This window comes from Lagopus leucura, unplaced genomic scaffold (assembly GCF_019238085.1).
Source record: "Lagopus leucura isolate 7727_CA_CO unplaced genomic scaffold, USGS_WTPT01 Super-Scaffold_100159, whole genome shotgun sequence".
Taxonomy (NCBI): Eukaryota; Metazoa; Chordata; class Aves; order Galliformes; family Phasianidae; genus Lagopus; species Lagopus leucura.
Window position 1 is genome coordinate 26,485,817 of NW_024962335.1, and position 20,691 is coordinate 26,506,507.

At 36.5% G+C, this 20,691-nt stretch overlaps 1 protein-coding gene across 1 annotated transcript in view; it reads left to right on the forward strand.

Moving 5' to 3' along the window:
* Positions 1 to 20,691, forward strand: part of AEBP2 (AE binding protein 2) — a 51,674-nt gene that overhangs the window by 14,415 nt on the left and 16,568 nt on the right. Inside the window, exons 2-4 of the mRNA XM_042890146.1 lie at positions 7,042 to 7,249; positions 10,036 to 10,143; positions 17,935 to 18,121. Coding sequence (XP_042746080.1) covers positions 7,042 to 7,249; positions 10,036 to 10,143; positions 17,935 to 18,121 — 503 coding nt within the window. The remainder of the gene's footprint in view (positions 1 to 7,041; positions 7,250 to 10,035; positions 10,144 to 17,934; positions 18,122 to 20,691) is intronic.

Consider the following 20,691-nt stretch of genomic DNA (forward strand, 5'->3'; position numbering starts at 1 on the left):
GGATTACTTGCAGTTGTGAGGAAATCAATCAACTCAGAGAGCTAAGTGTGTGTCAGGAATGATCTGCAATACACCATTTTTTGTAGTGCATTAAATCACAGGCTCATTATATTTTCATTCGCATTTAACTGTACACAGCAGTTAGTGCCCAAATGTGCATGTGGTAAGTTATGTGGTTTGAATTATGTGCATTTTAAATTGGGATGAATTTGGAGATTATTTTTTTCTCCTCAAAAGGAAACACTTGTACTTACGCAATTCCAACAATAGCTTAATTTTGTTCAGATCCTTAAAGGAGAGTAATAATCTAAAATTGGATATCCTAGAAAAAACCTTGTGTGTTTTTAACAATTGCTGCTCTATTTATTATTGCTAATGTTTCAGTCTCAGGATTGTTTCTAAACACAGTTTGGACTGAATTAATCAATTAGATGCATTTGATTCACATTCAGCATAGATTGTGCAGGTATGAACGTTTTAACATGAAAGTGATGCTTAAATAAATGTCTTAATACATCCTCATTATCAGCATGATTATTTTCAGCTAAAATGTAAAAATAAGACCTCCAACAGTGCCTTTGAGGTAACGATTCCTTTAGTTAAGCTTACGTTAATTGTGTTGCTTAGTGAACACACTTTAAATATCAGTTTTGTTTCCAAGTTGCTGGCCATAATAAAGGAAAAAGGTTCAGCTCTTCTGAGAAGATGCAGTACTTTCCATTCTACCTTGGTACATCTGGAAGGCATTGTTTGCCAGCACTGGTAAAATTAGGTGTTGCTGTAGAGAGGCGATTTGGAACAGCATTCAGTTCTTGCCCCTAGGGCTGTGATTTTAACTTACGGTTCATTCTGGTGCTTGGATTAGGATGAAAGTAGGGAAAAACAGTCTGGAAGACTACGTTGTGCTCGCTGTAACAGTTTTAAATTTTAGTAATTAGTCAGTCTTTTGAACGATGCTTCTTAAAAACAGCTATTGTGTATGCAGGCTCTCTCCAGCAGTGACTGTTTTTGATGCTCTATTGTTAGGGATGACCCCTGAGTTGAACTCTCTGAAACTCAAATGTCTAATGTTCTTCATCAGGCTATGGTCTATAGATCCATTACAATGGAGCTGAAGCCTGCTTACAGCTCGGGAGCAAACCCAGACCTGTCTGTCACTAGCAATAGGGGAATGCCACAAGCGCTTAAGTTGAACTAGTGTCATTCTGCTTTGATAGTGGCAGTCGGGATTTAAACAGATCTCGAGGCTGAGGAGAAAGGACTTAGAGGGGAGAAAAAAAGAACTGGGAAAAAATTGTTTTCAATTTCTTAGCTACAGTTTGTTTCAATATCTTTTCTTTACCTTTAGTTTACCAGAATGTCTTCCTCCTTTACTTCGTGCTGTTCTCTCTGATGCATATTATTACGCTCTCACTTACACGCTCCGTGGATATTAAAGGAGAGAGCAAAAAGAAAGTGGTGCAGAAGGAAATGTACTTACCACTACTACCTTCCCTTTTGTTATGGAACTTTTTCTACACAACGTGATCCAAGGTCAGATTGGATTGGAAAGCCGTATTCAGGGGTTGAAATATACACAGACGCTGCTGTAGTAGTCCAGCCGTTTGGGCTGGGTTGATGTCAGGACTCTAGTGGGCTAGGCAAAAGCGGGCTAGGCAAAAAGATGGAATGTGTGCAGGCACACATTGCTCTCATGCCCTTTCTGAGATCCCAGTAAATAGTAGGTAAATCAGCAGGCTGAGGAAAAAATGTTGCAATTAAATCTTCATAGACTTAAGCAGCAACCACAGTTCTGTTTACGAAACCCATCATCGTTTTTCTCCTTGATCTTGAAATAGCAATTGAAAGTCAAGTGGTCTTCCAAGTCAGTGTTTCCCTGATGTGATGTATCTACAAACTTTATTTGAAAAGCTTCTTGATATTTTCTCAATGTTTGGCCTACTAGACAAAATGTGCATGTACTTCTGCTGTACAAAGCATGCCAGAGAGGAAAGATGTTGCTGGTCTTTCATTGATTCTCTTCATTGTCTCTCCTGACTGACCCAGAACTCACTGAGATGGAATAAAAGTTTGAGTTCTTTTTTTTTAAAATTATTGGAGTACTGTTAGGCAGCTGATAACCTAAAATTGATTGCTTTTGGAGGTACAAAATAAAAAGACTATTTGAGGGTTTTTTTACTTGGTTATTTTTAGAAAAGGCATGTCAGAGCAGTGTTTCTTGCTTTTTATGGGAGCTTGTTGAGAGAACAACCAGAAAATGATCCCTTATTGTGTGACCCTGATGATTTTGTTTTTAAGCAATTAAGCTGTTTAGGCCCTGTTACAGCACTATTCATCTATACTTTTAATGTCTTAATTATGCAAGCTAGAAGAAGGGTATGACTTCTGTTAAATGAAGTACTGACCTACTATCACCAAGCTGGATTTCAGTTCCTTTTTACTTTGTCTTGCACACACTGAAGAACTGTAGTCCAATGTAACACTTGAAGATAAACTTCCAAGAAATTCTATATGCTACTTGTTTTGAAATGCTATGGGCAACCTTCTTTTTGTCCCGCTTCTTCTAATACTTAATTTTGATAGCAGCCATTGAATAATCTAGGTTGGGAAAGATCTTCAAAATAAGTCCAATGGTCAACCTGATTTAGCAAGTCCCACCACTAAAATATGTCCCTTACTGTCATGTCCACACCTGTCTTAAATACCTCCAGGGATGTAATTCTAATCTGTTAGCCTTTAGCAAGCACTTAGGCTATTAGAGCTAAACAAAGCAACATTAACTATTACAATCAGATTAGCTTTCTAAGTGTTGCTGATTTCTTGTGTCATTAACACACCTATTTATCATAGTACCTTTGGCTGGATCAGTATCACTAGTTCCAGCTCTTGCGTATTTTTCTTCAGAAGTAAGGATAGTTTTCTACAAGTAGAATAGCATTTTGAAGATTAAAAAAAAAAAAAAAGGAAGAAACCCTTGAATTTGCATTTCCTGATCTGTAAAAATGAAGAGACCTGTGGTTTTGTATTGTCAAGTCCGTGTTTGTTGTGTTGCACTTACGACATCAGTAGCTGTCTCATGCTGTAGGTTGCTCAATTAATTTTTGTATTACAGTTTAGCGAAATTCTTCAGATTGCATGCTTGTGCAACCAAACACATGTATGCAGATGGTGCGTACTTTATCCTTCATAGAATTTGTACTGGGTTGTGTTTCTTGTTATTTTCACCTTTCAGACCAGGCTTTAGAAGCAGTGAACCTTTGAGAGAACCATGCTGAATAATTGTTGTTGGTCTGCCCTGGATATCAGGTCCATACCCCTTCTTAGACAAGTGTTTGGCAATGCCTGTGTGTAGTGTTTTTGAGAATGGTCCTAATGCTTGCAGTGGATATAGAAAAATGGACTTGACTGTACAAATCTTGGAAGCTTTAGCTCCTGTTTAAAACATGGATAAAACTCCATACTTTAGTACCTGTCAACCATGATAAAGTTAGGGTTATTTGTCTGCTTGAAATGATCTGAAGAAGCTATTGCATTAATAGGGCACCTGTAGTGCTTTGCTGTCCTTAATTAAGCAACTCCCTGTTGGAACCACAGGTCAGTGTCACGGTACTATATTCAGAATTGGTCAGGCTATGTGCCATCTCATACGCATTCAAAACTATTTCTGAATGCTGATTTTGAGAAAATTTTTAGGATAACTCCAGAACTTGGATGTATTGGAGGAAAGGTATGTTATTAAGTAACCTTATTTTTCTTCACAGAGTCATAGGGATTGGAAGGGACCTCTGGAGATCTTCCAGTACAACACTTCTGCTAAAGCAACTTCCCTACCATAGGTTGCACAGGACAGTGTCCAAATGGGTTTTGAGTGTATCCAGAGGGGGAGACTCCACAACTGCTCTGGGCAGCTTGTTAGAGTGCTCTTGTCACCCTCACAGTAAAGAAGTTTTTCCTCATGTTCTGATTGAACTGTCTGTGTTCCAGTTTGTGCCCCTTGCCCTTTGTTCTGTTGTTGGGCACCTTCAAAAAGAGCCTGGCCCCATGCACTTCATTCCTGCCTATCTCCAGGCTGAATATAGCCCCAGGTCTTGCAGCTTTTCCTCCTGAGGACATGCTCCGGACCCCTCATAACCTCTGTGGTCCTCCACTGGACTCTCTCTAGAAGTTCCCTGTCTTCTTGACCTGAGGAGCCCAGAACTGAACACAGTACTCCAGATGTGGCCACGCTTGAACAGAGTAAGGAGGAGGATCACCTCCCTCAACCTGCTGGACATGCTCTTTTTAATCCACCCCAGGATACCATTGGTGGTCTTAACCACAAGGGCATACTGCAGGCTGTCAGTAGTTTTTGCTTTCGTAACCTGATTTTACAGATTTTACTTTCAGGAATAACTTTTGGCATAGATAGCAGATAAGGAAGGTGGAAATGTCAGTCTCCTGGTACATCTATTACAGACCTGGCATTGGGGGGAAAATGTGATTGCTTGCAACGTACTTTATACTTTAAAGTTTGGTATCTTCCTAGAGGGATGCTAACAACTGTTACTAGTATTTTGTAATTAGAGACTCTTAGCATTGTTGAGCCTGTAGGTTCAAGTCAGCTCTAGTTGAATTTTTGGAACGTTCTGGTGATTATAAATTAGACTTATGAGAAAAGACAGAAACATGGAACAGGTTCAAAACTGTATCTGTAAGCTTCTGTTGGCCACTTTTGCTTTATCACTGTGAGCCTGTGTTATGAAAGGAACCAAGGTTACTATGTGTACAGAAGAAAGAAGATGGGGTGAGATGTGGGGCATGGAAAGCTGTACATTTTCAGGATATAGAAAAAGGAACAAAATAAATAATGGGCATGTGGAAAAATGTCATGTAGCAGAAAGAAACCAGTGTGGCTTTCATGGGGAGAAGGCATGCCTCGTAAGGGGTTAGGTCTTTTTTTTTTTTTTTAATTGAAAAATAGAAGGTGGTATTTATATAATATTTAGCAAATTCATGTATGTATAGAAAAATTCATGTTTGTATAGACTTCTATACAAACAAAAACCTGTTGACAAGGTCTCAAGAACTTTGCTTTTTTTTTTTTTTCCTAAAGGAATTGCTCAGGATATGTTCTAACTGGAAAGCTTTCTACAGGGAGTCTGTTATAACTAAAGCATGACATTTGATATTGACAAACGTGATGAAATGCCTGTGGTTGAGGAGGGGAAAAATACAAATAAGGGAAATTAGAATTTTGAAATCGGGAAAAAGATGCTAGCCAGCAGTGATTAAAGGAAAAAAGAGGTATGATGAAATGAGTTTCCTAGGCCAGGTTGGATGGGGCCCTGGGCAGCCTGGTCTAGTATTAAATGTGGAGGTTGGTAGCCCTGCCTGTGGCGGGGGAGGTTAGAGATACATGATCCTTGAGGTCCCTTCCAACCTGGACCATTCTGTGAAATTATTTTAAAGCAAAAGAACAGATGTGCTGGTAATATCTTCTAATTTTGAATAATGGTGCAGTTTTTGTTTCATCCATGTCAAAATATGTTATAGAATGGTAGTGAGTATGGCATCGGAAATGTGGAACAACATTTCTTTTAAAGTAATGCCATTTGATTTTTATTTTTTCCTTGCATTTTACTCAGAAGACTGAGTAAGGACTTATGTAAAGACGCTGAAGTAAATATCAGTGCCACGTACTAGGCTGTACTAGAGAAGGTACATCTATTAGGTCAACAGAAGTAGTTCTTCCTCTTTACCTGGAACATTTGAAACTGCATCTGGATTGCTCTATTTGAGCAGGTGCCTCCAAGATAGTGATGTACTGGAGTGCATCCAGTGGAGTGCCCCCAAGCTGGTTAGAAAGCTGAAGTAAATGCTGTGCATGGAGAGGCTGAGAGGTTGGGTTTCTTCAGTTTTAGAATAAGAATGGGAGGGTTATTGCTGTTTTATTACTGATAAGGAATGTATAGCAAAGGAGAAGCTGGAGTTGTCAACTGTAAAGCGAAGAAGATGGCAACAGACTGAAGTTGCAACACTAGGGAATCTGATGAGATGTTAGGAAATTATTCACTTTTTCCACAGTGGTGTTAATCAGATGTTTGGAAAAACATTTTAGAAAGGTAGCAGAAACTTCAGGCTTTGAAAATACCCATTAAAAAGTTAATTGTAGAAGGCCACGAGGAATCTTACTTGCTTGTATTTGAGCAGGAAATTTGACTAAGTAGCTCCCTGAGATCCTTTCAAAGATGAGCTGTCCTCTAATTCTGTGGCTTTATGGAAGACAAACATGAAGGGTTCTAAAAGGTAATGAGTCTGTTTACTAGGTTAAAAAAAGGCATGTCTGTAGCTATTTAATTTTTATCCAGAAGCAACATCTGTCTACCTCTAACATGGAAAGAACACTTCAGGTTTTTTTTTTTCTGGTCCAGTTTCATTCTCGGCTCTGTATTTGTCATGACACATAACAGACCAGATAAAAAGTGACCCTGCTGTCCATGTTCCTACAGTTGCTGCTAACTTGTTTGCACACTACTTCCCCAGCCTTCCCCACATCCCCTGAAAAAAAAAAAAAAGCTGCCAAACCAATAACCCAAAACAAGGTCAAATCATTAATTTACTCAACACATCTGATAGACATGCAGACTACCAGACCAAATAATTAAGTGTGGGAGTCTTCAGCATCCTGTAAAACTTCAGGGTCATTTGTGGTTATAGGTGTAGATACATCTCTGGTCTGACCACACATGCTTTTCCCTCATCCCCTGAGTAAAAATAAGGAGTGAGTGATGTGGCTTGGAAGTAGCTGCAACCACACAAGATTTTCTGGCAAGTTATTGAGTGGGGAAGAACTTTCCGGCCCTCTCTTTTGTTGCTGCTGTCTATAAGTTATACAGTACAGTGATAGTGGCTATTTTCTGACTAAATGCTTTGTTCAAGATGATGAACCGTAATAAATAAACGTGTAAGATATCCTTTTTGACCTAAATGAATCTGATGCAGTGCCGTAAAGGTTAATGGAACAAACAAAGTTTGTAACAAACACGAACTTTCTTCTTACAGCATAAGCAGCACTATTATGGATGTAGACAGCACAATTTCCAGTGGACGTTCAACTCCGGTGATGATGAATGGACAAGGAGGTCCTGCCTCCTCTGCAAAAAGCATTGCTTATAACTGTTGCTGGGATCACTGCCACGCTTGCTTCAGCTCCAGCCCGGATTTGGCAGATCATATTCGCTCCATACATGTGGATGGTCAGCGAGGAGGGGTTTGTGTTCTTTCTTTTCTTCCTTAGTTACTGATATTGTACTTCTTAATGACAGTAGTAATTTTATGTTATAAAATATCTATTCTGTAGCTAGTGACAACTGAGGTTAGGCCCTCAGCAATGTGGCATTGGGTATTGAGCTGTTGTGTTCTACACAATTCGCTCTATTTTTCCATTCTATGGTTTTGTTTGAATGGGTAGCTTTAAGAAAATATGTTCTTAATAAAATAATTGAATCTATTGAATTTTTAATAGGTTTAGTAACTTCTCAGCAGCCTGAAATGCTGGTTTATATAGAAATACTTGGAATTAATTTTCTTGGAACTTCTAGTGTATGTGTTGCTGCATGTTAACTCAGGCTAAGTCACATCCTGATTATTTTTACAAATGGGAGTCCTGTTAGTAATAAAATATGTATGGATAAATATAAGACAGAAGTAAGATGGGTTGTTTTGGGAGTACAAGTCTTAGCAAAACAGTTCTGTTTGTACTGACGGCAGGTCTTACATCTTCAATGTAACTGCATCTAGTATTTTTTTTTAAATTGAAGTACGTATTTCAGTTTAATACGTGGTTAAGTGATGTGGTTTTGGTAGGTCTCACAATTTTAAGGTTTTAAATAATCTCCAAGTGGCGTAATATTAACTCTGTACTTCTTGAATTGGGTCACAGTGGTGGCTGTGACTCATTGGCTGCATTTAGCTAATGTTATTTGTTATGACTGAACTTTCAGCTTGATATTCAGTGACTTTTTTTCAGTCCAAACTCCAGGCAGAATCATCTGACCGATGTTCCAACTTCTTAGTCACCCATAAGATAGACTTTGTAATTCTATTTGTAGGTTTACAAAAGTGTTACGTGTGTCCTGGATGAAACAATTAAGTGGATGAGATGTATCCGTATCCTGTGGAATTTCATGTAAATGCATCTTTGATGACCTTTGTCCCACCCGTGACCCCTTTTCATTGCTCAAGAAGAGATTGAAAATCCTGAAAAATGTTCTATGCTGTATTTGTGTGTTTATGTTCAGTGTGGTGTGATTTGTGGATATTTTTACTTAGAAAATGCCACTGTATTCATCTTTTTGAAAGAGACAGCTGTAGGTAACACTGTGTGCCTGATTACTGTGTTCAGTTCGCACTTGTTTTATTCCCCCCGGTGGAGTTGATTTATTTGTTGTAAAGTTTCTCCACTGGATGCTCTGGCAGGAGAATGATGTTTTCTTCCAAGGATTGGTTCGCCATCTGCTGGTGAGGCGGTTAAGTGGTGCATGTTCTTGGGGGTTTCATTGGTTTTCAAAACTTAATCAGCTCAGTGACTATAAACTTGAAGAAAAGTAGTAGTAAATGCTTACTGGGAACTTTTAAGCATGCTTATCACGTTGCTTTTATGGTTGTAATGTATATATTTTTTTCTAAGCTAATACTAAGATAACGCTTCCACTCCATATAGAATCATGAATGCCCAGGATACACTAATGGAATAATAGTTTTACCTCCCTAAAATGTTTTGTTAGAAATATTTTGGATACAGCCTTCGGACACATGTTCCCAAAAGGCCTTGCTGGAGTTTCTTGTGCATTGCTGTAAAACCAAGTGCATGTTTTCTGCAGAGATTGCGTTTCAACAACCTGTTGTTTCATAGTAGTTCCTTCCTGGATGCTCTGCAGTTGATGATGGAGATACTGGGACAATGAAGTAACTGTTTCAGTTCCAGGAATCTGAAAATTCCAGTGCCTACAGGGAGACCTTAAAGCTCAGAAGCAGCAGACACCAAAACATCAGAAAGTTAGGCCTCATGGGTCAGTAGACCTTGATCAGTCACATAGGCATACAAGGTTTTCCAGCTTTGCATTCGTAAGCTGGGGTATCTGTATGTTACATAGCAAGCACATAGCACTCCTCTGGCTATGCTTTTGTTTTGAAAGTACAGTCTTTTGAAGGTTCAGTTTTTTAATCTCTGAAAGAGAACAAGAAACTCAAATCCAATTAGTTGCTTGCAGTTCTGAAAGGTATTCTGAAAGTATTTTGGACAATGCTATTCCTGGGGACTGTATTCTGCTGCTAAAAATTGGGGCTGTACCTCCCTTCACACACAGACTTGTTGAGGAATTTCTGATGAAAGCCAAGTTCATTGAGCTTTTTTATTCTCTAGGTTATAGATAGACACAATGAGAGGAGAGAGAGAAAAGCAGCATGAGTAAGTTCTACTCCCTTTAATGCACTATTGTGCGTGTGACTAATCTGTACATGGAAATAGCTAAACACCCATAGATTTTAAATCCTATGGAAGATTTTAATTTTATTCATCAGGAAGTGAACTTAAAACCTTAACTAGGGTTATCCAATATTCTACAGTATAAAACTTATATTTAAACAACTGGGTTTTAATTAAGACTTCAACTTTGCCTTCTTAAAGAATGAAGTTATTTCTTGCTTATAAGATTAAATCATTTTATCATTTATATTTTTGCTATCCAGAAAATGTAAATTTCATCATACAAAATTTTATATCTCAGTACTTGGGTGACGCTGATACAAAGTGCAGATGCAAGCTGTGGCTCTTAATTGTGTTTATCTGCAGGATCGCCTGGCTTTTATGTTTTATTTTTGAATACTTGTGGTTTCAGTTGTTTTTGCCTTGGTGAGGTGAGAATTATGTTGCAGAATAACTGGTTGGTTTAAAATTCTTTGAACTAATTTGAATTGTGGAAGCAGGCTTCTTTGCTAATTCTTTTTACTGTTTTCTTTGACTTGTGTAATCTGACCACATTTTTACTTTATCAGGTGTTTGTTTGCTTGTGGAAAGGTTGCAAAGTATATAATACACCTTCAACAAGTCAAAGTTGGTTGCAGAGACATATGCTGACACACAGTGGGGACAAACCTTTCAAGGTAAGGTTCATAGCAAGGTATATTATGCTTTATTTTAAGAACAATCCTATTCATTTTTCCTTACATAATGCATTAACTGAAAAATGCTGTTTGAGGAAGACATGTTAAAACTTACCGAGTGAGGTAAACTTGCACTTTTAACATGATAGTGCCCAAAGATTCTGTTCTGTTATGAAGCGCAGATGAAGATATTGTTATTGCTGCTCTGTCCCTGTTCTTTTTAACCTGAAAATGGTAGGGTAATCTGAAGTAAAATAATGCTTTCATTCAGTTTCTTGTGCTTTTCCAAGTTGAGCTGTTTACAGTGTAACAGTGAGATGCTTTGCCTTGTGCTTAACACTTTGGATGATGCCTGATGGTGCACATTCTGTGCTTGAATGAGCTGTTTTTGTTAACAATATTCAGTTGAAACAATCAGTGTCTGTGTGTGGCTAACTTCTCTGAGAATAATAAGGAAGTCAGGAATGCAGGACCGTTGAGCTGACTGTATTTCCTGCATAGTATTTTCTAACTTTCTCTTTCTTTTTCCCCCTAATCTGTACCTGCATTTCTAGGTATAGTAATGTTTATCATTCCCATATCCACCAATCCGTTATTAATGAGTTGCTTCATCCTCTTATGGATACAGTTGGGGCAGTTCATAGCTGTCAGTCCTGGATCACTTGATGGTAAGTCTCACCCACACTACTTCAGATTGAAGTTCTTCCATCTAGGATTTGAAAACTGAATGAGGGTGGTTTTTTTATTTATTAAATCTAGGTAGCATTTTATACCTCCCTTCCCCTTCCTTGCTCCAACCCATCAAGTTTTAGTCACTGCTTCTCCACTTCTGTTTTCTGTCTTCTCGTATAACATCGTCTACTTTTTTTAATTTTAGGGCAGTTTTATTACTAAGAAATACTTTTCTGTTACAGTGACCTCTTTAAGAAGTTACTGCTTCTGCACAGCTTCTTATAGTAGCTATAGCAAAAAACTATGCTCAAAACCTTGAGAGTAAAAATAGTTCAGTGCAGGTGAAAGCGTTTTTTTTTTTAAAAGATATTATATATATATTTATTAATTTTTTTCCCCTTCCAAACTGCTTAATTTAGTCTGAACATTTCTCTCAGAGTGGACGGCAGGAAGGAAATTCTGTTCTTGAGTTGATTGTTTTCTTTGTTCAAAGGAATTAAGTTAGCATGCTCTTGGAATCATAGCGTAAGGATCGTAGATCTCTGAAAGAAGATTTCAAGTATGATTGTTCCAGTAACTGACCTAATCATAATTGCAAATCCTTGAATCAACTTGAAAATGAGTAATTGGGGGAAACTTTTACCTTCTTTCTTCTTGTTTTAGAACTAAGGATGTACGTTAGAGTGCAATGGCAGGTTTCTGTCTTATAGACAAGTCTTCCTCTACGTTTCAACACTTGCTTGTTACAGATCAAAGAAACTAAATTTAGAGGTATTGAGTTTAAAAGAGAAGAACATACGTCAGGAAAAAAGAGTGCTTCTTGAATCTTGGGAGAGTTATCTAGCCCAGCGAGTAAAACTAACATCCCAGTGTTTGTTTTTTTTAAATATATATATATATATATATATTTTGGCTAGCCTCTTTAAAGCTAATGCCCTCCAATTTCAAACAGTTGGTTCTCATAATAAACATCTTGTGTTAAGTGTGGATTATTTCCCCAGCTAGTTTTGCCTGGTCACACTTGGTGAAAGAATAAAGCGTAGGCTAGGATTGCAGTAGTTTATTGTTGTGGCTCGAAGTGTGCCATTTCCTTTTTTTCCCTACCATTGTCTTCAGTGTTTCTGTTTGTATTTTATCTTCATATTTTCAAATCTGTTCCTGGGAGCTTTGGATGGAAGATAATTGTGGTGTGAATTTTAGTAAAACTCTTTTGTTGCCCAATTCATTTATGATGAGTATAGTCCTCAGAGCTCACGTGATGTGATTATGATAACCTGTTAGTTATCTAGTCTCATTTCTTCCTCAATTCTTACTTTTTCAAGCTTTTGAAATCTGTCTGATAAAAAAATCACTTAAGAAATAACACTCAACAGGATCAGTTGTTGCTTTATGTCAGTTCAAGAACAAAATGTTTTTGCATTTAGCTGTTCTTGTAAATCTTAACTCCTCAGATTTCTAGCAGAAGCAGAGTTTTTCACTTTAGAGTTGTATTGAAGACCTTGTTCTTGATTATCTCAATAAAAAAACCCTAAATTAATTAAAAAAAAAAAAAAAGAAAATCTGTTGCTTTGTAAGGTTACACTGGAGTTATAGTTTAAAGGAAGGAATCATTATCAATTTAGAGGACTCAGTGAAAAATGCCAAGTCATTCACTCTTTTGTTAATAAATAAACGCCAGAATTTGTGAGGACTTTGCTTAGAAGGTAGTGCAAATGACAGCTTGGTGCTGTTGTCTGAAGAACTGTTCAGGACGGTTTTAAGAAAGGCAAAGGATGTTATCTAGGGAGGTGATGATAAAATGCAGAGAAAATTTACTTTTGCAAAGATATGAGAAAGCTATAATTGTTTAATGAAGATTGGAGATTAATAAATATATGGCAGGTTGCTGTGTTCCTTCATCTCTGGTCAAAGAAGGGACAAAAATATTAAATTGGAAAGCAGTTGGGAATTGACTGAAGCATAAAGCTGCCTTTGGCAGGTCTATTCAGTTGAAGGATACGTCCCCTTCCTGCCTACCTTTTGCCTGCAAATGAATTCATTTTATGTAGTTGCCCATTGTGGGTTTAATTCCCTCTTTTTGTGGTGCCTGTAACACTGTCCTTTGATTTAAAAGCTGTGTTCTGCTGTGAATGAGCTGCTGTGCTTCCATTTTGAGTTCTTTGTGGGTTTTACCTGCCCTGTCCATGTATGCTTATAAACTATCTGACTGTGTGGTTCATTTGTCACTGAAATGAACCCTTTTATAGATTACAGAGGCGATTGTTTCATAAGTTCCTCCTGTGGTTTATGTTCGTGTGGTTTAGTGTGAACACCTGAATATTGCAGTAGCCAATGTCATGGGAAAGTTACATTTGCTTATAAATACCTATTTTTGAGATTATATTAGCTCAATTTTTTTTTTAATATGGAACAACTTCCTAGTAGCATATATACATTCACTAAGTAGGAGATATTTTACATCTTACTCATCTGCTAAACTAATGCAAAAATAATATTCTAGATCTTTAGGATAGATCTCTGGACCTCAGTTCCTCTCTAGTCCTAGAATTTCTTTGTTTTTCTGTTTCATTTCCTCTCCAGTTTTTGATACTGGATGGATTTGTATTTTTGAAGCAGTCATCACTGATTTGTTGTTTAGAAAACATTCTCTCTCAGGGTAAACATGATTCCTTCCAAGGCAAAAGTGTGTCAGTTAAATGAGGCATTTACCATTGTAGCTAGTTCTCAGTGTGTAATCAGATATTTCTGCAAAGCTGTATACTTCTTTAATCATATTTTTGGCAAGCACTGTTCCCAAATTTGTTACTCTTGTCAAGAGGAGCAGAAGGACTGGTCTACCAGAACTTAACTGGCTGCCTATGGCCTGTTGTTAGGCACTACTCTTCTTAGTACCTGAAGTTGTTTGCTTTTGTGTTGCTGGAATTTTTCTCTTAGCTAGAACCAGACTTCTATAAGCAATTCCTTCAGTCTTTTTGTTGTTGTAGGCATTAGTCTAATACAAGCATGTATTTATTTCTCTGAAGACTTTTAGTATGTTCACGTTTGTGTTTTGTTTTATATCTAGAGTTGAAAGAGAAATACAAACATTCTTTAGCTCTACACTTGCGTAATTTTTGCTTCTTTATAAAATGGGTGGAACATCAGGAATATCATTGTATAGTAGAGGTCATGTCTTAAGTTCAACAACTTAAACTTTTAGGCTTTCAGAACATACAGATGGAATTAGAGGAACAGTCTGAGTTAGAAAATTGATGCTGGTAACTTTTTGGCAAGCTAAGGAGGAATTGTCTTAAACTTGACTGTTTTAAATAAATAGTTGAATAGTTATTGTGCTATGGCACTGTACTGGTACTTAAACTTTTGAACCACTATTTGCTGCTGTAGAAGGCATTGCAAGTTACTTGTAGACATACCAAAAGAACTCTTAGCATATAATGTAGATGAATAAATAAAAAGTGTTAGGCACAGTGAAAGATCAAATGGGAAAATGAGCTCAAATGTGTGGAAGATTTTAAGCAAAATAATTGCTCACAGCAATCCTCCATAAGTACAAGACTGTGTGGGTATGATACCAGCTGCTTTCACACACTGAATCTAGTGGGTGTGCTCTTAATGTTTAAGATCAGTCATGCAGGGTTTGCTCACGGGGTGAATGCTTCCAGCAGCAACATCAAATGACAGTACAGAAATTTATTTCAGGGTTCTGTTCTTTGCTTAAAAAGAAAATAAATAAAAAGGGGGGGGGGGGGGGGGGAAGTAATAATAAAACAGAACCCTGGTGCTCGTTCTACCAGCTGACTTCACAACTCATTACGGAGTAAATTCACTTAATGTGACTCTTAATAGAGTAGCATATTGTTGAAATCTGGAAAGCAAAACCAAGTAAATTCAGTTGTCATTTGGAATTCATAGTGACTATTCTTTCGGCAGCGTATCCTCTATTCACTAGAACACTGCAGACGCAGATAAAAAATGTAAAGATATTCTGCTTTAGTGCTCAAATGATGAGATAGTAGAGATTGTCCAGATGTCTAAAATATTAATACTGAATTTGTTGAAAAAATTTCACATTGAATATTTTTTAAAAGGGCATTTGATTATTTTGAACTTGAGTAAAAACAAATTATTGCTAGATACTTCAATGTCTTGTTTAAAGTCCCTGGTCACTGTTGCCCATTAATAATGGTGGGTATGGGTACACTGGAGAAATTAAACTTCTTACGTGTTGACTTATTTTCTCTTGAAGTAACATATCCACCAATCCGGACCCAACCTATCATATTGCAAATTTAATGCAGAATTTTCAGATAAAAGTTTTTGGGGAAAAAACTAAGAGTCTGCTGTAAAGTTGTGCATAGTAGTTGAGTTTGATTTATTAGAAGCCCTCTAGATCTGTATAATTATCTGGTGGGAAGCTGATTTGGTGTGACTTACCGTCCAGAGATCCTGAAGTGACAGCCTGAACTGCTCCTTTATCTTTGGAGAGAAGAGACTTTATCCATTAGTAACGGATTGCTGGATATATTATTTTAGAGAAAAAAAGAAAAAAAACAGGTAAGAATTTTTTTTCTCCTCTTCTATTGTCTTCTGTCCACTACAAAGACATTTGTTGTCGTCTTTGATGTATCAGTTGTTGATTATTTGATGATACGATCTGATAGTGTTAAACTCTTCAGCATGTGAATGTGATGATCTTTGCAAATATTTCATGCTGAGGCTGCAGACTGTAAGTAGTCCTTCTAGAAAAAGGTGATTGCCAGTTGCAGTGTGCATATTGTGAGGACTTAATGTTTGGGCTTTTAAAAGTCAACTTTGGGTAGAACAAGAGTAGTAGTTTCTATAGTGAATCTGTGTTGATCATCTGTGTTTGTGTTTCTTCTGCACTAGAGAAAACCAAAGTTTTGACACTGTGGGTCAAATCATAGTCAGTCATAAGACTGTGCTTTTTGTTTATCAAGACATAGCACAAAGTCTTACAAACTTGTGTTTTAAAATGTTTTAGAATTGTGCCACTGCTATATTTGTATATTCAGAAGGTGTTGCTTTTTGATACTGCACTTGAATAAGTGGTAATAAATGCATTATACCAAGACATCAAGTTGTTTCTGACCTCCAGGAGGCCTTGGAAAGACTGAACTATTAATTTCCTATTGTGTGGTTGTACTTAAGGATATAGCTTTAATTTGTGCCCATTTTCTTTTTGTCAGTGCTTGTGAGATCAGAAAGAGCTAGAAGCTTGGCAGTAGCACCTTAATGAAAGTTTAACTTAAGTTTAGATTTAGTTGCTTAGTGTAGTTTTGTGAAACTGCTTTTGTGAGCCAGTGAGCAGATGCTTCAAGGACTTCAGAACAGGGGAATAAAAAAATCGGTCAAACTAATACACACATTTTATCTGTATCTATGAATTGAGTTTGTTCATCTCTAATACGATGAACTTTTTGTCTTCAGTATTTGCTGTAATGTTACACTGAAGTTCCCATATTGTAAATGAGATAAGAATGCTTTGTATTGTTCTGAACATGGATGTGCTCTGATTTCTTATTGTAAGTCATTACAGTATAAATGTACAGTATTGTTGTTGTTTGAACTTGGGTAATTACAGAGCAAGGTGGTAAGTTTTTGTTAGAGATTACCACGTCTCTTGAGATGCTTATTAGTGGAGGAGATGGGGAGATTCACATATGTTGTCCTAAAGCTTTTTGTCAGGGAATTACATGGTTTTAGTTAGCTCAGAAAGTAGCAAGCTTAAAGGAATTTTTCTAAAAATCATGTAAATAAAAATACTAAGAACATCCTCCTATTCTTGTTTTTTATTATCATGTAATCTTGTATTCCTGTAGCAAGTATGAAGTCAGTGGGATAACATTTCTCTTTATGAAGACGATATTTCTCTTTTATAATAATCAAAGAAGTTTGCTAGGTCTGAGGCAGAGATAGACTTTTCAGGTTTTTTTTTTTAACAGCCACAGTTGGAAAACAGCGCAGCTGGGTGTTAGGAACAAAGCATGCTGAGTGGTATTCTGCTGCTGTCATCTTATCTTTCAGTCAAACGTGCAGGCTTGGGACAGATTACTTTGAGCTTGCAAATTCTTCTTTAGTCCTCAGAGAAAAGTTAGTAATATGTATGTAGTTGCACCATTACTTGTTGCTGAACTGCTGTTGCAGCTGCCACATCAGTTTGCAGTGGAGGGATGAGATGATGCACACTTCTGTGCAGCTCATGATGGAATGTTTATGTTTTCTTTCACCCTTGTAAGCTCAGAGCACAAAAGAAAAGGTTTGTGCCTCCCACTCCAACTATATGATTTACTGAATGTGAATATAAACCCAATACAAAAATACTAATAGTTATTGTGGGCATTACTAGCTTAGTCTTATGTATCTTGTGATTTCTATATTTCTCTTAGTCAATATTGGAACTTATCTTATTTTTCTGTTTCAAAGAAAATGGCATCTTTTTGTTAAGTACTTCTGAAGTAATTATACCATCCCAAAATAAACGTGTGTAGTGTTAATAAATTTTTCCAGTTACTGATGTTGGTTTTAGACAAGTGAAATATAATGATTGACCTTTTATAGCATTTATAAAAAAAAGTGCTGTGTCAAATTTCATGTGGATATGGATGTATTTTTTTTATTTGAAAAAATTTACTTTGTAAACAGAAAGAGGGAGGTTATAGAATGCTAGTGTATTGAATACAGGAGACTGTAGAACTGTGGGGTAGTACAGAGTAACAGTGCTATGTTTCAAAAAGCAAGGGGATATAATGGTGGTCTTTAGGGGAAATGGTCTTCTGTTGTGTTTTTCTATGAAAAGAATTATTCAGTGCATTATTCAAGATAAATTTTCTTCTGAACAGCGCTGTAGAATATAATAAAGCATTTTAAAAAGTGATTGCACCATGAAATAACTGTTATAAGTTGCAAAGTTCAAATGGGAATTTATTTGAGATGCTTTTGTTTCTGTTCTTAGAATTGCATGGTTGTTAAGAGTTTCTTCTTTCTTTTAATGTGTTGGAGGTTGAGCCAGAAGAAGCAAATTGAAAGATCTAAGAAACCTCTGTGAATGACTGCCATGCAGTGCTCTGATGCAGTTGTTTCATTTTCTTCTCTTATTAGTGTGTGGTTGGTGGGTGCAATGCCAGCTTTGCATCTCAGGGAGGACTTGCCCGTCATGTGCCCACACACTTCAGCCAGCAAAACTCTTCAAAAGTTGCCAGTCAGCCAAAGGCCAAAGAAGAATCTCCATCTAAAGCTGGAATGAATAAAAGAAGAAAGTTAAAGAATAAGAGACGACGATCATTACGTAAGTATTTCTGGACATTTTTATATCCACAACAGCACGTTTCATTAACTTAATGACATAACGAGTGTAGCCAAGATTTAGTTTTGGGAAGAGTTGATTTGCTGTATTCTTTCTTTCTCTATGCAGTTGAGGTTTTTTAATTTAATATGAACCTATGTTATTTGAAGTATGATTTGTTATTTAAGGTGAGAATTATTTCCTCTAGCAATGATAGACTTGGTAGACTCAGGTATTCCCAAAGGATGTATAAGCAAATTATATTATTAAATGCATCTTAGATGTAAATATCAAGATCTCCTCTAGTTTTGAAACTGATTAAAAGCTCATAGAAGTTAGAATGTCATTTCTGTCTTCCTCAGACTGTGACTTGAAAAGTTTTCACTTTTAACAATTTGCATAAATTAGAAGGTTCAAAAAGGGAAAGCTGATTGATGAAGAATTAAGTGGTCACTTTGCAGTATTCTTTTAGTTCATCTTAATTGTAAGGAAGGGCTTGTTTGAAGTATGTGCAGGTTCACAGAAGATTGTTTTGTTTTGTTGACTATGTTATTCAAACAAAATACAGATGTCTAAGACTGATCATTCCAAATTAATTCACTTTCAGAGATTTGCAAGTTGTGTTTTAGTTTGTGTGATTATCTATATTGGTTCTTTTAGTTGACTGATTTAATACATCCTTATTCAGTGTCTCCCTCAGTATATGTAGAAGTAGAATGCAGTTTGGCATTTTATTTGTCATTTATGTATGCTATTGACTTAAAATTTCAAGTTGTAGTTAGGGCTTCAAAAGATGGCCCAGTCATAATACGAGAATAGACTGCAGAATTTGTTCTGCAGGCATGCACAAAGTCATCTTCATGGAGTAGTGGGGGAAGTAAATAGAAAGTTTTTGAATGAATCCATGGCAAAGAGGTATAATTGGTTTTTGACATTTCAGGAATATTTACTCGACTGTAGAACTTGAATAGTGTGTTCTCTTAATCAAGTGTTGCACAAAAAGAAAAATGACAGCTGCTTGAGTAGTTTTTTTTGTCTTGTTACCTCTAGAGACAAACACAGCGGTGGCTGTATGGTTTTGCCTTAAGGCAAAAGTCATCTCTAACAGAATTGGGAAATGACTGTTTAATGTATTGCTCTGGGGAGTATGTGACCCAGAAATGTATCCAAAGTTGATGACATTTTCTGCAAATGTTGAATATTGGTAGCTTTTCTTTAAAACTTGCTGAAGATTATCGCTGATTTGGTGAACTTGCTCATCTGGAAGTTTCTTAATTTAGCTTCAGTTCAGATTTAGAAGAAGAGAGGGCAAGAAGACTTACCTGAAATGCCAAAGCAACAAAATAGGCTGGTGAAGTATTTCCAGTCTAGAGTATGTGAAGCTAGGAGTGAAGTCGTTTTTACTTAGGTATTTTTAAAAGGAGAGGTGCTTTACTTCTGTACTGTTTTGTCTGCAAACGGGGTTATTAAGGTATGACAAATAGATACAACACAGGGTGCTTTTCACTACTCTACAGTTTTTAAATTAAATTCACAATTAGTCATTTGTTGAAAAAACTGTCAGGTAATTTTCTCCTGAAAAAATGCTGTCAGAATCTCTCAGTGGTTTGGGACCCTGAAATGTTTGCAGTGTGTAAATAGATTAGTATTTATTGACAGTTGATTGTCAATACATGCTGAAACTGAAGTATACCTACATAGAAATTAAAGGCTCAGATGCAGCAAAACAATTAAGTTCCTTCATTTTTGTAGACTTGATTTATCTCTGAAGTTCATCACCCTTCAGAGAGACATTCAAGCTAATAGAAAAAAAAAAGAACAACTTAACTGTAGCTTTATTGTGATAAGTATATGATCTTGTATCTTAAAAGAGAGTTCAGACTGTTACTATGTAATCTTTTTCTTTCTTTCTTAACACCTTGGTATTTTTTTTATCTGTAAAGCAACGTGTACTTTTAAGTTTAGAAATTTGTGCCTTTATGATAAAAGTGTGTTTTTGCTATGCACACCTTCATAGCTGTTTACATTAGTGTTTAAAAAATGACTGATTTTTACCATACAAATGTTGATGTTGCAGAATAATTCAGGATCACAGTAGCTTGCTTTCTCTTCTAGATGCCCTTAATCATATTAATTGTTGCAGGAAGTCACTCACTTAGAGATATAAAGCCAAATATATTTAACGTGTCTCTGAAATACAGCATTGTTATTCTGAAGCTACTTCAGTGACTTTTGAAGAACCTAAGATTTTATGTATTTGCTTCTCGAGTAGAAAAGACGACATACTTATTAACAGCCATAACAGTTTAAGTTTACTGGAAAGATACGTGAGATGTGGAAACTTACTGTTGGTGAAATTTACATTGGGAATGTATTAGTTACATAAGACTTAGCGTTTCATTTAGTAGGTTGCTGGTCAGAAGATTTTCATTTACTTAAGTAGGTGGAGTGTATGTGAAACTTAATAGTATTAAGTAAGAAGGGAGACATCTTGGTCCAAAAATTATTTTAATATTTAATAGATTTAAGAGGAGCTGAAAATATGGGATTAATGCTCTATAAAGAATTAATAA